At 38.1% G+C, this 15,744-nt stretch overlaps 1 protein-coding gene across 1 annotated transcript in view; it reads left to right on the top strand.

The window, feature by feature from the left end:
• Positions 1 to 15,744, top strand: part of DST (dystonin) — a 1,076,884-nt gene that overhangs the window by 663,655 nt on the left and 397,485 nt on the right. The window contains exons 25-35 of the mRNA XM_063919308.1: positions 188 to 342; positions 572 to 698; positions 1,192 to 1,375; positions 2,770 to 2,927; positions 4,448 to 4,626; positions 5,431 to 5,569; positions 5,770 to 5,963; positions 6,286 to 6,445; positions 7,709 to 7,792; positions 7,998 to 8,105; positions 9,586 to 9,684. Of these exons, the coding sequence (XP_063775378.1) occupies positions 188 to 342; positions 572 to 698; positions 1,192 to 1,375; positions 2,770 to 2,927; positions 4,448 to 4,626; positions 5,431 to 5,569; positions 5,770 to 5,963; positions 6,286 to 6,445; positions 7,709 to 7,792; positions 7,998 to 8,105; positions 9,586 to 9,684 (1,587 nt within the window). The remainder of the gene's footprint in view (positions 1 to 187; positions 343 to 571; positions 699 to 1,191; positions 1,376 to 2,769; positions 2,928 to 4,447; positions 4,627 to 5,430; positions 5,570 to 5,769; positions 5,964 to 6,285; positions 6,446 to 7,708; positions 7,793 to 7,997; positions 8,106 to 9,585; positions 9,685 to 15,744) is intronic.

Raw genomic sequence — 15,744 nt, 5'->3', positions numbered from 1 at the left:
CAAAGTGAGAACATTGACAGATGTAGACAAAAGATTCTAAAGAAAAATGACAGATACATAGTGATGTGTTATTTTTTTAAATTAAAAAACAGTGAATACTGTATGTCCAGGAACCGACAGATGAGATGGGAACATAATTGATACTAATCCATCAATTTAAAAATGCATTTGTGTCCTGTTTGTCCAGATTACTATTTACAAAGAGGATGAATGCGTACTAGCAAGCAACTCACATCGTGCAAAGTGGAAAGTGATCAGTCCCACCGGCAATGAAGCTATGGTCCCATCTGTGTGCTTTACAGTGCCACCACCAAACAAAGAGGCTGTGGACTCCGCAAACAGGTAGGAACTACTAACAGAATATACTGTATGGGGAAGATGGAGATCTAGTAATTAGGAGCTAAAAAAGCAATATAAACTCTGAGGCATAAAATGAGACCTGGGTTGTTTGGGGTGTCAGAATGTAACTACAGTAGTTACTCTATGAAGGCAGAGGCTGTGGGTAAGTATACAACTGGCCAATAAGAAATCTTAGTAACTGTTGTTCATCGTAGTACTGTTTTTATTGCAGGATTGAACAAATGTACCAGAGTGTCCTATCCCTCTGGCACGAGTCGCACATAAACATGAAGAGCATAGTGTCCTGGCATTACCTAATGAATGAGATTGAGGCTATCCGAGGCAGCAAAGTGTCCTCAGTATGTACCATTTCATGTTTTACAAATGCATTCAGTTGCTAATGTCACTGGTTCTATTGTTGTTTATTTTATTATTGCATTTATTGTTATTACTACTATCATCTTTTATATATATTAGCATATTACGTAAAACTCTATATTCATATAAAGATTCTCCATTCGTCTCAGACTCTGTCACAGTGTAATTTACAGTATAGTTTTTCTGTAACATGATCACGCATGCACTCGGACTAATTTAGAAAAGAATGACCCCATCAGTATGTCTTTGGATTGTGGGAGGAAACCCATGTAAAGATGGGGAGAACATAAAAACACCACACAAATTACATCCTAGACAAAATGAAACCCAATTTCCAGAACTACAAGTCAGTAATGCTAACCACTGTGTCATTGCAGAACACAATCATTGCACTGTAGTTTCATATATCGTTAACGTAATTTTACAATTCTTTTTCTATGACTGATCTTTATATTTTGTCTCTTTATATTGCAGATTAAAACATTGCTGCCTGGAGAACATCAGCAAGTTATGAGCAATCTGAAATCTCGTTTTGATGAATTCCTGGAAGAGAGTCAAGAGTCAAAGATGTTCACTGTCTCTGACATGGGCCAGCTGGAGAGAGAGGTCAATGTCTGCAAATCGTACTATGAGGATCTTCTGAAATCTGCAGAAAGAGGTCAGTATAAACTTATATATTGTACTATAAACAATGTGCGCATTATTGCATAACATATCCATGCACAACAGAGACGTATTTATTTCCATACCTCATGATACACATACGTTAGAGAAATTATCCATAAAAAAAAGGTACTCGATATCCCGGCTGTCGGAATCCCGTCGCTCTGCATACCAGCGCCAGGATCCCGACCGCCGGGATACCGACAACTATTCTCCCTCTTGGGTTGTCCACAACAACCCTGGAGGGAGAATAAATAGCGTGGCGCATGTAGCGTGCCACCGTGCCCACAGCGTGGCAAGCGCAGCGAGCCTGCAAGGGTCTCTTTCGTGCTCGCCCTGCTGCCAGCATTCCGGCGGTCGGGATCACGGTGCCGGTATGCTGGGTGCCAGGATCCTGCGCGCCGGTATAACGTAGTACACCCTTGCAAAAGAGCTTGTACATATTTCCATCACGTAGGGGCATATTTATTAAGAGATATATGAAGGGGTTCCCGCACATATTAATGATTCCCAGGATTTAGATGGAGAGACAATAGACGATATCTCCGTTATCTGCTTCTGTCCCTACAATTACGACCATAAAGCAGCACCTTGCTTAATTGTTGGGTTTAACCAAGCTCCAGAATGTAAAGGGGTTTGGCCTACGGCTACTTTATCGCTGATTTTAGTGGAGATATTTTCCAAAGCACTGTCAGCTTGCTCATGTGATGACAGATGTTGGCGCATGCCCAGCACCGCAGTGGGACTAGAAACGGCGTGTGCAGAGATCTGTGTATACTGAGTGCCATTTCTTTGTATGTAGAAGGTACTTGTCACTACCGTCATGACTTCCAGTTTCTCTACAGTGTTTCAGGTGCAATGACAGAATTATTTAGCATGTTGCAGATCTTATAAATATCCCATGTCATAACAAGAGAACACTAATAAATATATCACAAGCGTCGTGATTTGTGCCATTGGCTAAGGATTTTATGGGCCTAATTCAGAGGTGTACATAGACCGATGTTAGTGCACATCTCTGATGTTTTTAGCTACAGTATGTGCAGAAGCTGTACTGTATATATGCAGATCTGGGGCTGCGTTGTCGCTCGCAGTGCCTCAAATTGCGCTGCATGATTGTCCGCATGATGCTGCTGGCATTTGAGTGTGGCGACGGAATCTATAAGATGTCTTCTGCGGCTTTTCCATATTTTATCTTACAAAAAGCAGCTGTGCTGTAATTTCCATCTCTGAATCAGGGCCCTGTATGTGTACTAATTCTCCTTTATGTGAAGTAGTGTTATATCCAATATCACCACCTTCTCTCCTCTCCAATACCCAACTTATTAAAGTGCAGAACACCTTTAACAAACAGAATAACATATTTTACTATAATGTGTCTTTCAACAGAGGAGCAAGAAGAATCTGTTTACAATTTGTATACATCTGAAATTAGAAACTTCCGCGTTAGACTGGAAAACTGCGAGGAACGTCTAATTCGCCAGATCAGAACTCCTCTAGACAGAGATGATCTACATGAGAGTGTACTGAGAATAGCAGAACAGGAGGTATGCTGTACTGTATATCTGTGTGTGACTGAGTTTCATGTACAGTATGTTCTGTGGGGAACAGATTCTTCTCATCCCTCATTCCTGATTAGAACAAGTACCACCATCCCACTTTATTCCAGACAGGAATGTTTCACATTATACAAGATTATTTATCTGCTGTTTTGTGGGTGAGGAGAATCCTTATCAGCAACTCATACAATGTAATACAACAACAGGACATGGCAAAACCATAGTTTAATAATCTAACACCAGTCTGAGCATTTTAGAGACTTTTATCTGTAATATTTTATAGAACAATGTGTACATTTTAAATTTAGTTTTAGAATATTTTGCCTACTTTATTTATTACAGTGTAATACAGAATCATTAGATTTTTTGCATGCTGATTACAGGCATGGGACACGAATTCTAATGATGGGCTCTATTTTATTTAGTTACCTCTTACACGTCATACTATAGGGTCGGTCAAGGGTTTTGCTGCAGTTTGAAACAGAAAATATATCACTACACCTTATTATACAGCGTAGAAAATTTGACTGCAAGAAAACTACTGAAATATTCTACAAACACATACGTACAGCCAGAAGTCTCTGCTACTGTATCATTCATATCCTTATTAAATCAAATGTACTGAATAAATTAAGTTCATTTGAGAACATAAAGTGCTTTAGTGTAAGGGAAAAATCAAAGGGAGGGGATAGCAAGGTTTAATCTTAAGACTGCGGATATTTAAAGAAGACAAAAAAATTGATTGGCTCGTTATTTATTCTTGACAGTTAAAAAGACTCACCTACAGTAGATAGAAAGACACATATGTTTACTGCTAATTGATGAAAGGCAACTGTTTCTCTATATAATATAGGCAGTTAAAAAGAATATGGTAATTACAGACATGTGCCCTTCACACAAATAGTAAGGAAAGTAATTAAATCACTTTAAAGATTTTTTTTTTTTTTACGGTTTTGAGTAATGTAAAGAACAGTAAAGAAACTAGCTGCAAGATCATGTCAAGAAAAATCCATTTAGCAAAGTGATAATTCGGTGCAGAGCGGTGGATACAGTCTTTTTAGAGCTTAGCAGGCCATTGATCCCACAACAAGTAAATTCAGATAATGCATTATCACAACCTAGAAAGTCAGTTTTTACATCACAAATGGATGAGAACCTGCACAGCAGATTGTGAGCTAAAGTCAGTTCCATCCTTACTCCAGTAAGATAGCCATGTTGTTTAAATGGTTGCCAGTACCGCCTATAAACTTTTGTGTAGTCTGTGTATGAGTCGGTTCCAGCTGTATTATCTCTGCCTGTGACAAACATTCTGTCCTGCAAGAGAGTTGGAAATCCATTTTTTTTTTGTCATCTTTTATCAGCATGACAAATAGTGGATTAGTCCTGGGCCCATGTTGAAAGAATTAGCATTTGAATTATTAAAAAGTTTTACTTTCTTAATCACAACTGTGTTGTTTTTAGTACAAAGTATGCAGAGGAGTAAAACAGTCTATTTCTCATCTTTATAGAAGCTGAAGAAGGATTTGGACCATCTAAAAATAGATTTATCAGCAATTTCGGATAAATGTGAGGAGTTCTTTAGCCAAGCTGCAGTGTCTCCGGCAGTTGATGCGCTAAAATCCGAGCTCAGTGCTATTATCCAGGCAATGAGCCAGATCTACTCCATGTCTTCAATATACCTTGAAAAGTACGTGAACATGCATTTCTGTTTCCATTATACAATATGTCTAACATAATAATATGTACATGACTGCAATTAAACACATTAAGGCTAATGATTCATAGTTAAAGATAAGAGCACTTTACAAATGAAAATTCTTAAGTTCATGTTTACGTATACCTGCCTGCTTTGTCCTTCTGTGTCCTGCTGGGGGAGGGGAGGAGCATGGTGCTGCAAATCACATCATCATAGCTCCTCCCCTGCTTACAAAGTGGCTCGATATGCAGTATTATGTTGCATGGGGTGGGGGTGGAGTCAGGGTCGAGAGAACCATGGCACCAGGCACCCAGCGCCATTCACTTCACCAGAGTAGTAAGTGGGATGCGGGAGGGTTGTCCACTTTTTCGGGACTCTAACTTATGAGTCTCACAGAGAGTAGGCAAGTTTGACTTTAAGTTATTTCACTAACCATAAGGGTCATTCTTGCTCCATGTGTCACCCATACACTTTTACGAGATCACACATAGGCGTAAGCTGAGGGTGACGTGCAGTCTGAAATCATGGTATTGGGAATGCAGTGATCGGCATTAGGGGCCGGACAATAGCATGCTGCTTCTCCCTCTGCTTTCCCAGCCCAGTTGCCATGAGACTAATATTGAAATTATGAGATGTGTCAGACCTTTTCGAGAGATAGAGTGGACATGTTGCTCATAGCGACTCACTGACAGCAATCTGTCACTGTAGCTTTTCTTATGCACAATATGGATCCTGAGAGATCAGACAGTCACTGTAGAGGTTACCGATGTGCACATTTCTATTTTCCCCATACAGATTAAGATCTATACATTTGGTGCTAAAGAACACACAAGGAGCTGAGTCCCTGGTGAAGACATATGAGACCAAGTTGTGTGAGGAAGATGTGATCACAGCTGACAGAAACACAATTGAGAGACTAATATCCACCCTAAAGGTATACATCTCTACAGTGTCTCGTGATTACTTATTCCCCTCTCTTCTTCCTCACACTGACTTCTCTGTTGTATTCTTACAGTATTATACTCTGTTGTGACAAGCCTGTATTAACACTATAAATGAAATATAGTGATCTACCCTTTCATTTACAGTATGCATATGGTAGTACATTTTTGCCATTTTCCATTTTCCTCCTAGCAATGGAGGTCGGAGGCAGATAAAAAAAGAGACGTGTTTCATGCATTAGAAGATGAACTTCAGAAAGCCAAAACCATCAGTGATCAAATGTTCAAAGTGCACAAGGAGAGGGATTTGGACTTTGATTGGCACAAAGAGAAGGCTGACCAGATTGCTGAGAGGTGGCAGAATGCATACTCACAGATTGAAAACAGGTTTGCACTAAATCCACACTCGTACAGTATAATGCTTATTAGGCTGTGCTGTCACCACACACATGTCTATTCTCCTGGTGTAGTGGCATGTTTCTTTCTTCTACTATGCTTTATTTCAGTAGCAGGGTGGCAGGGTTTACACTAGGCCTGTAAGCTTCTTACATAGCCCGGACATTAGTTACATCCACTGCAAGAGTGGAAACATTATACTTGCCACTTGGGATGCTGTGCAATACATTGTTCATTTGGATGAGTCCTAAATAACTTACTGACTTCTGTTTATAAACGGGGTAATAAATTTGATGTTGTTGTTGTTTAATAGATTGCGAGACTTGGATGGAATTAGTAAATCATTGAAATATTACAAAGAATCGTACCAGTCCCTGGATTCCGGGATTAGGCAAATCGAGGACACTCAGAGTAAGCTGCAGGGCAGCACGGTTGATGGCAAGGCGCTGTCTAAACTGCTGGACCAGCAGAAGGTAACTCCTGTAGCAATTATCTTACAGCTCTAGTACAAATCCGTGTATTATATAATGAGCACCTGTTAGCTACATAAACAAAATGCATGATTTGGGGAGGGGGTCACTGTCTTTAGCGTGGGGGCACAACCTTTTTCTCCTTGAGTGGTTTCTCTGAGTGCTCAGAGGCCTTGTCCCATATTTTAATTGGACATATGCTTCATTTTCCATTTGTGCAGAATAGTACATTCTGGGTGCACCCCTATCAATGTAATTAAAACAAAATGACTATTGTTGGTTTTTGGTGGTTGCATGTGCCCCAGTGGTTAATGGGCACATTTAGCAATGAATGACATACATGGACATGTAGGAGAAGCCCCGGATACTGCCCCCACTTCACATCTGCATGTAGGCCTTACACCGGCTCTATAAGGACTACTTGTAATAAAGTCCTGATGTCTACTTACTCTTGTGATTATCTTAAAACATAAATTAAACAATACTGGGCAGTATTTTGGGAGAAGACCTCAAAGTCTAATCAAAGTGGATGTTGGATTTTCGCAATACAGATTTGCCCTGAACATCCACAAACCTGCAGATGTAGGTGCATCCCATTTTACAGAGACCAGGAATGCACCTTATAATGCCTTTGCAGAATATTAGATGCACTGGCACCAATAGAAAAGCAATGTGGTTTGCATTATGAGCTTATAAATGAGCCTCAGATTTTTAAACAACATTAGTGTAGCAGAGCGATGTTTCTTAGTAAGGCAAGCATTAGGATTCTGGGCTGGATCTCCTCAAACATATTGTAAAAACAATTATGTAGTTCCCTTACATTAATATACTTCACACATCAATGGTTCCTCAAAGAAAATGATCTTCCAATGGTGATTCCCTTATACAGATGGACTATTCATCAATGCATGGTATTCCATAGCTAGCTCCCATTCATAATGGAAACAGCATGATAACAGTAATTGGTGAAGCAAAGATTGCTCCAGCTGTAACGCTATTTTGGTTAAGGTCCTCTAAATCAATAATGCATCATGTAAACAAAAGGGGACAATGGTCGCTCCTGATGCTACAAGGGTGGAAACATAATACTAATAAAACATAATTATTTCTTAAAATACTTTTGGAATATTTTGTCTGAGATTTAAGTTGATATTTTATTTATTTCAGTCAGAGATAACTCATTCAGTATTATTTATTTATAGTTTTTTAATTCTACTTATCTATATATCTATTTGGTTTCTAATTTAACGCTGTGTGTGAATCAAGATGCTGATATCAGAGATTGAAATGAAACAAAACAAGATGGACGAGTGCCAGAAGTATTCAGAACAGTACTCCTTAGCTATTAAGGTACACACATTTTTTTTTTTTTATCATTTTAGGGTCATACTGATTTGTATGTACTATGTATATATCAAAAAATTGCTTGTAATACCAAGCATTACCATTTTCAGCACATTGTAACATATATGATGCGCAGTATACAGAGAAATACTCCAGGTGGTATATTAAACGAGAACAACACTTTATCATATTATTTATACGTTTTGTTTAGGACTATGAATTACAGTTAATGACGTACAGGGCACTGGTGGACTCCCATCAAAAGTCTCCAATGAAACGGAGAAGATTTCAAAGCTCTTCGGATGTCATTATACAAGAGGTAGGTTTCATAAAACCGTGAGGCTACTGTATATTTTTCTATTCACCTTTTTTCTTTAGAGTACAGAATTCTCCAGCGCTATCTTTGCATCTACAGATTTGTTTGATTATAGTACAGATGCATCCTCATATACTGTTGCTTCAGTCATGCCAAAGCGGTCCCAGGAGACTTGCATTGGTGTATTAATAATGTATGCATTGTGTACTGTGTACATGAGCCGACACTGCACACCCTGCACCCATTTAATTATACAGTACTTACCTCTCTGGAGTCCCAGTGCAGCCAGAAATCACCAGGCAGATTTTGTAGCGCCCATTTTCCCGGTGGTTTCTCTATGCGCAATAGAGATATCCCTGGCACAAAGCCAGAATCTACAGCACTGCGGTCAGTAGGTAAAATTGGAGTGCGGTGTATAGGGAAGACACAAGGCTTCCAATAGAACAAGCACATAGATACAGCCGAGTCTATTTGTGCATTATAAGTTAATGGTGCAAATTTACTAAAGCTTCTAAAAGTGAAAAGAAGCGATGTTGCCCATAGCAACCAATCAGATTATCTCTATCATTTCTTTATTGCATCCTCAGAAAGATAGAGAGAATCTGATTGGTTGCTATGGGCAGCATCACATCTTTTCACTTTTAGAAGCTTTAGTAAATTTTATCCCCATGTGTTAATATTAAGATACTGTATGTGCAGCTCAGCATGGGTGTGGTATGGAAGGTAGATAGTAACTAGGTCGACAGTGTCTAGGTCGACCACTATTGGTCGACAGTAACTAGGTCGACAGGGTTTCTAGGTCGACAGGTCAGAAGGTCGACATGCATTTTTTTATGGGTTTTTTGGTGTTGTTTTCTTCGTAGAGTGACCGGGAACCCCAATTAGTGCACCGTGTACCCTCGCATGGCTCGCTTCGCTAGCCATGCTTCGGGCAAGGTGCCTCGCTCCACTACCACTTCGTAGTCCACGTGGATCGTTAAGTATGAAAAGGTTCAAAAAAAGAAAAAAATTGTGATAAACTCATATCGACCTTTTGACTTGTCGACCTAGACCGTGTCGACCTAGAAACCCTGTCGACCTAGTTACTGTCAACCAATAGTGGTCGACCTATATAGTGTCGACCTAGTTACTGTCGACCTAGAGACCGGATCCCACTCAGCATACACAAGTAAAACCACTATTTTGTGCTTGCTAGATTTTCAAGCCCAAGCTTTAAGTACCCCCTACAAATCATGTTTTCAGGATTTTTGTTTATTTAAAGAGCTACTGATCCATCATAGAGATTCTTGCCTTGCATGATTAAAGAATTCCTGTAAACCTGACCTGTTGGTGGTATTTGAAGATTAGACTTGAAAACTACTGCTATAATTCATGCTCATTATCTTTAACAGAATAAAATATACTAAAGTGGAGTTAGTTTGTAAAGTCTGATTTTAATTGTAACTGTCACTGTTATTGTAATGCTGGTGTTCTTAATTTTCAGTACATGGATCTTAGGAATCGTTACACTGCTCTGATGACTTTAATTAGCCAATATATAAAGTTTTCTGGAGAAACTTTAAAGAGATTGGAAGAAGAAGAGGTAAATAAACAAGTTAATACACATAAATCATGTTAAATAATAAATATTTCCTTTTACATAGCCACCTAATAGTCTATGACACAACAGCATTGAGTGTGGATGGTGTCACATAGGAACTTTTTAGTTCAGAGTATAACTGCACCATGAAGCCAGCAGCCATTCATATGTTATGCCTACACATCACACTCAATATATTGGTGAGTTCCTGGTACATTGGGGGTAATTCCAAGTTGATCGCAGCAGGATTTTTGATAGCAATTGGGCAAAACCATGTGCACTGCAGGGGAGGCAGATATAACATGTGCAGAGAGAGTTAGATTTGGGTGGGGTGTGTTCAATCTGCAATCTAATTTGCAGTGTAAAAATAAAGCAGCCAGTATTTACCCTGCACAGAAATAAAATAACCCACCCAAATCTAACTCTTTCTGCACATGTTATATCTGCCCCCCCCTGCAGTGCACATGGTTTTGCCCAATTGCTATCAAAAATCCTGCTGCGATCAACTTGGAATTACCCCCCCTACTCAGTACGCAGCAACTGCAGCGCTCAAAGTGCCGTATGGTTGTGTTGTGGCTTAATATCAGTCGGCTCTGCTGTAGCAATTTCACTGCTGTTTTTCTGGTTCTAATGTTAATTACTGCAGGTTAGTTAGATACCCAGAATGAATTAAACAAAGTAAAAATAATGTGTATTCTTCATGCCCTAGCCCATAAAGATCTGTATGTACAGACATTAACACTGTGTCCTTTGCTATTTTTTATGTGGGAAGCCTGGCTTGACAACACGGTGACAGGAATACTATGCATTGTTCAATTTGTTCTATGGATTGTCGTGCATTATGTAATTGTTGCTTTCTCTCTTTATGGTGGAGGGTTACTGTGCTGTATTCACTACCACACACTTTATTCACTGTCACAAGAGAAACAAAATATTCCAAGCTGTATAGTATGTGACAGTTTGCAATCATGGATTTAAGAAAACACAAAAATTAAAAATATTAATAGTGTTAATTAAATACATTATTTAGCCCTGGAGATCGATACAAAGAGCAAAAACACACATTTACAGTAATTGCTTCCTTGTAGAAGAGGATTCTATCAAATACAGGTTCATCAGTTAATATACTTGTTCCTCTGCTTGATATTAAATTAACAACTTCAGTAAACTAGATCAACAAACAAATTTATTACAGTAAACATTTTTATATTTAATGCACAGAAACTGTTGAGTTTATTATGGTGATGATGGTGCAAGATGGATCCCGGTTATTGGAAGACCATTTGTAACCATTGTCCTTCAAGTAGACTTGGATAATACATTTATATACTCTCCTGCAATTTTATATTCATTTTCTTCCAACTTCCTGTAGATTCATTAGATTTATACATTGTAAATAAGATTGTGTGTTTTGTGCTCTTTATAGGAGGTACATCAGAAAAGTATTTACCCGCACATAAGTTAATGTAAAGAATGAATGAGTAAGAGAACAGTCTGCCTTTGCATTAGCTACAAATGGTGATCCATAAATGAATAAATATTTAATGTAGAGGTAAATGACAGCACATTGTGTATGTCAGCTTTATGTGGTTTGCATGTTTATTAAAGTTATTTGTAGAATCTGGGCTTTTCCTTTTAACTGTCAATAACTGCTTGGACATCCTGTAGTTTTGTTTACTATACAGTATGTATCTTGCTTTTATGGATTTGGGTGTTTCGCTTCTCACTGCTCTCCTGACACTTCCTTGGCAAGACAAGGTGGTTGAAAGCATCTTTCTTTTAATTGGCTGAGCATGGTAAGTTTTTTTTGCACATTTTCCTATTTCCTGTGATGGCACTAATTATGTATATTACTTAGCTCAATAAAATACTGCAGATTTCCCTAATTAAATATCTTATCTTTTTATAAGCACAGACCGTATTACTGTTTTTATTTTTAATGCCGCTGCTATTAAACTGAATATGGACCATTATATTTAGACTTTTTCATGACAGACAAACAGATCAAATGTGAACCCATGTCCCTTTATTTTGTTTTAGACTGTAATGTTTTCCGAGCGCTCTTCTATGTCAGCATACCCAGAATTAGTAGAACAACAAAAAACCTCCACTGAGGAAAATAAAAGGCTTTTGAAAAGAATACAGGAGCTTGAAGTCACACTTGAGGAAGTGAAAAGAGAGAAATACATGCTAGAGCAGGAGCTTCCCAAGGTTAGGTCAGCTGCTGAGATGGAAATCAAGAAGCTCCAAAAGGCAGTGGAAGAAATAAATATGCAGAAAACAAAGGCTGAGTATGAGGCACAGCAGTTCCGTATGAAGCTGGAGACTACAGTCAAACTAAAGACAGCGGCTGAGCAGCAGCTGGAACATGTACGCCAGATCACAAATCAGGCGGAATCTAAACGGGATGCTGTTGAAGACAAACTCAGGGCATTTAAGAATCAGATAGAGGAGAGCACGACTGCAAGAAGGAAGCTGGAGGATCACTTGAAAAGAAAAGATATTGACCTTAAAGAATTGGAACATCAAAAAAGCAATCTAATGGCAGATCTGAAAAAGAAAGGTGAGATTGAGGAAGAACTCTCGAGACAGATTAAACATCTTGAAAGTGATCTTCAATACCAAAAGAAGGTTGTAGAGGAGAAAATAGAATATGAATCTAAAAGACAATATACAGATTCATTATACAGCTATACGTCTAAGGACATAATACCATCACGATCGATGCAAGAAGTTCATTACATGATTGAATCAGACTTAAGAGGGCCTCAAAGAGAACAATATGTAAAAAAAGCAGAAACCCTAAAACAACGCGTGGATGACCTAACACTGGTCAGTAAAAAAGCAGAGAATGAAATTAAGCAATATAAAGCAGAGTTAAGTACACTTCTGATACAAAAGTCTGCAGCAGACGAGAAAAACCGCCAGCTAAGAATTCAGTTGGACGATGCCCACAATATTTTGCAGCAGCTAAAAATTGAATTAGAGCAGAAGAACCAGCTGGAACAAAACTATGTTTTACAACTGAGAGAAGTTGAACGGAAAATGTACCAGAGTCAGGATAAAGCTGAAGAAGTCATGCAAGAAGCTAAGGACCTAAAGAAGATTCAAATCAGCTTTGAGGAGGAGCTAAAGGTATTACAGCAAGACAAAGTTTCCCTAGAACATAAACTGAAGATGCAAAAATCTGATTATGATGATGCTAGAGAAAAGCTGAAAAATTGTCAGGATGACCTGAGGCAAAAGGAAATGGCTGAAAGGAGCAGCTTACAGAAAATATCATTCCTAGAAGAAGATTTAACTAGAAAGAAGCAAGAAGTAGATGACTTACGGAAAAAAGTAGAAGAGCTTAACAGAGCAAATGCAAAATCAGAAAGCAGTGTGAAACTTCTTAATTCACAAATAAGTTCTCTGCAGCAAGAAAAGAGTGTGGTCGAGCAGAGATCCCAATCCCGAAGTGGAGAAGTTGACAATTTACGCGATCAGCTGAAGAAAAATCAAGAAGAGCTACTCCAGAATGCTAGGGCCCTGAAAGAGGACCAACAGAAAAACATAAAACTTCAGGATGAATTGACAAAAAGTAATCAGTGGTCAAATTCTTTGAAAATAAAGTTAGAGGAGCTCACTAAATTGAACAATGAGACAGAGATGACATTGAGAAAAGTTAAATCTGAATTTGAGAAGACTGCCATGGAGAGAAATAATTTGCAGAAAAATTTAGACATGGTAAAATCACAACTGGAAAGTACGAAAGAACAAGTGAAAGTTACAAGTGAACAGCTGCAAAAACAGTCCAAGGGAGAATATGAAACTCAAAATATGGTAAAACGGCTAGAAGAAGAGTTATCAAGAACGAAACAGGCTTTGACTGAAATTAGGCAAAAGTATGAAAAACAGAGCCTAGCAATTCTTAATACTGAAAAGGAGACCCGAAATGTTAAAGCTGAATTAAACAGCTTGACAGTAGATAAACGTATGTTAGATCAGAAACTTCAGCAGCACCAGACACAGCTTCAGGATGTAAATTCTAAACTAAAGAAGACACAGGATGACCTTCACAAGAAGACAGTTGATGAGCAACTAGCACAGAAAAAGCTTATCATTTACCAAGAGGAATCTACAAAATACAAAAACACTGCAGATGAATTCAGGAAAAAATTAGATAAGTCAATGGAATCTAGTTTAAGTACAGAAAATAATTATTCAAATATGAGGCTTGAAGTGGTTACTTTGAAGCAGGAAAAGTCAATGCTAGAAGATAAAATAAAAATGATGAAAGTGGAACTTTCAGAACTGCAGGAGATATTAAAAAGAAGCCAAGACCAATTGAATCTTGAGAAAAAATCTGGGCTGGAACAAGTTCAAAAGTTTCGTAAACTGGAGGAGGAGCTTGAAGTTCAAAAACGAGCTGTTGAAACATTTAAACAAAAAGTTGACTTACAGAGACAAGACCACATAAACCAGTTAAGATACCTACAAAGTGAGATTCAGCTAAATAATAGCGTTAGAAGCCCTACTCAAAAAACTGATTATGACGCAAAAGGAAACAGCTACATGTTTTCATCTTCAGGTTCTCAGCAAGAGTATGACTCTATTAGTCAAAGATCCAAAGCATCTCCTGGACTGAGACGAAAACTTGACAGTCATCTTGATACTAATGTTCCTGTATTTAACTCTACACACATGGAAGAGAAGAAGAGACATATGGATGGCTATGATGACCTTCAGCTACAGCTATCCAGAATAAAGCAGTCCCTCGACGTTGGAGACAAGGGACATCCATTTACAGAGTACGTTACACAGACCAGTACTGAACTTCAAATATCTATTGATAACATGAATCCCTACAGAAAGCTGTCAGAGCTAGAGAGTATAAAGGATAAAAGTATACAGAATGCCATTCAAACTTTAAGAATTGAAGAAGAGAAAATTGGAAAGGAGCTAGGAAAATTTGATCAACCTATGGAGGTATTCTATATGTATCCTCCTTACTTACATACTATGTAGCGATCACCTGACAGATTTGCTGGTATACTTGGCTTTATTTTCTTTAACTTGGTGATTAAGGTCTTTTTGCTTGCATGAGCTACAATTAGCATTGCATTTATTATGACAAAACACGTTACGTGCAATTTATTTTTGCTTAAGATGTTGTATATATTTTGTGTTAAAATATATTCATACATTATAGTTAGTTATTTAGAAAATGTAGTGTAAGTTCAGTACAAGCTATTGCATATTATTGCATGGTTTTGCGGGCTTTAGTTGGAAGCATTGGTTCTGGTGTATACTCTTCTGCTCCCTAGCACTAATCCTCTAAACTATAGTACACTTATTTCTTTCTGATGTTATATTAGATATCTTCTTGATTATTGAAGCAATATGTAGGCATAAACCCTAACCGTCCATCCTTTATTTTAAATATTGCTATTTACAGATAGTGAAGAGCAAGCAATATGATTTGACTGTTGAAGTTACAACTGTAAAACAGGAAAAAGAATTCCTGCTAAACAATGAAGATCAGGTGTTTGAAGAACGTAATATTTTGGAAGGATTTAGGAGATCAGATTTACCGAAGATGGGTTATATGTCCTCCAGTTATAAAAACTATGCAGGCTCTGAGACATCTTTGAGTGACAGTTCTTCCATTGATGATAGGTTCATCTTCCAAGGTCTCAGAAAAAATGTTTCTGCCAAACAAATGGTAGAAGCTAAAATTCTCGATGCCAAAACCATGGAACAGCTTGAGATAGGTCGAACAACCATTCAAGAAGTTCAAAAAGCACTCGACACTTATCTAACAAAAATTACTGCAATAGCAGGTTTATACCTTGAATCGAGGAGAGAAAAGATATCTTTCAGTTTAGCCTCAAAAATGGGAATTATAGATAAAGGGTTAGCGTTTGAGTTTTTAGAAGCCCAAGCAGTGACAGGTTTTATCATTGATCCTTCTACAAGCAAAAAATATTCTGTTGAGGAGGCGATCACCAGTGGAATTGCTGACCAGGAATTTAAGGAGAAACTCCTTGAAGCAGAAAAAGCTGTCATAGGATACATACACTC

Source organism: Pseudophryne corroboree, chromosome 4, assembly GCF_028390025.1.
Source record: "Pseudophryne corroboree isolate aPseCor3 chromosome 4, aPseCor3.hap2, whole genome shotgun sequence".
NCBI classification, from domain to species: domain Eukaryota; kingdom Metazoa; phylum Chordata; class Amphibia; order Anura; family Myobatrachidae; genus Pseudophryne; species Pseudophryne corroboree.
The sequence above is the reverse complement of the archived record's forward strand: the minus strand, read 5'-3'. Positions and strand labels throughout refer to the sequence as shown.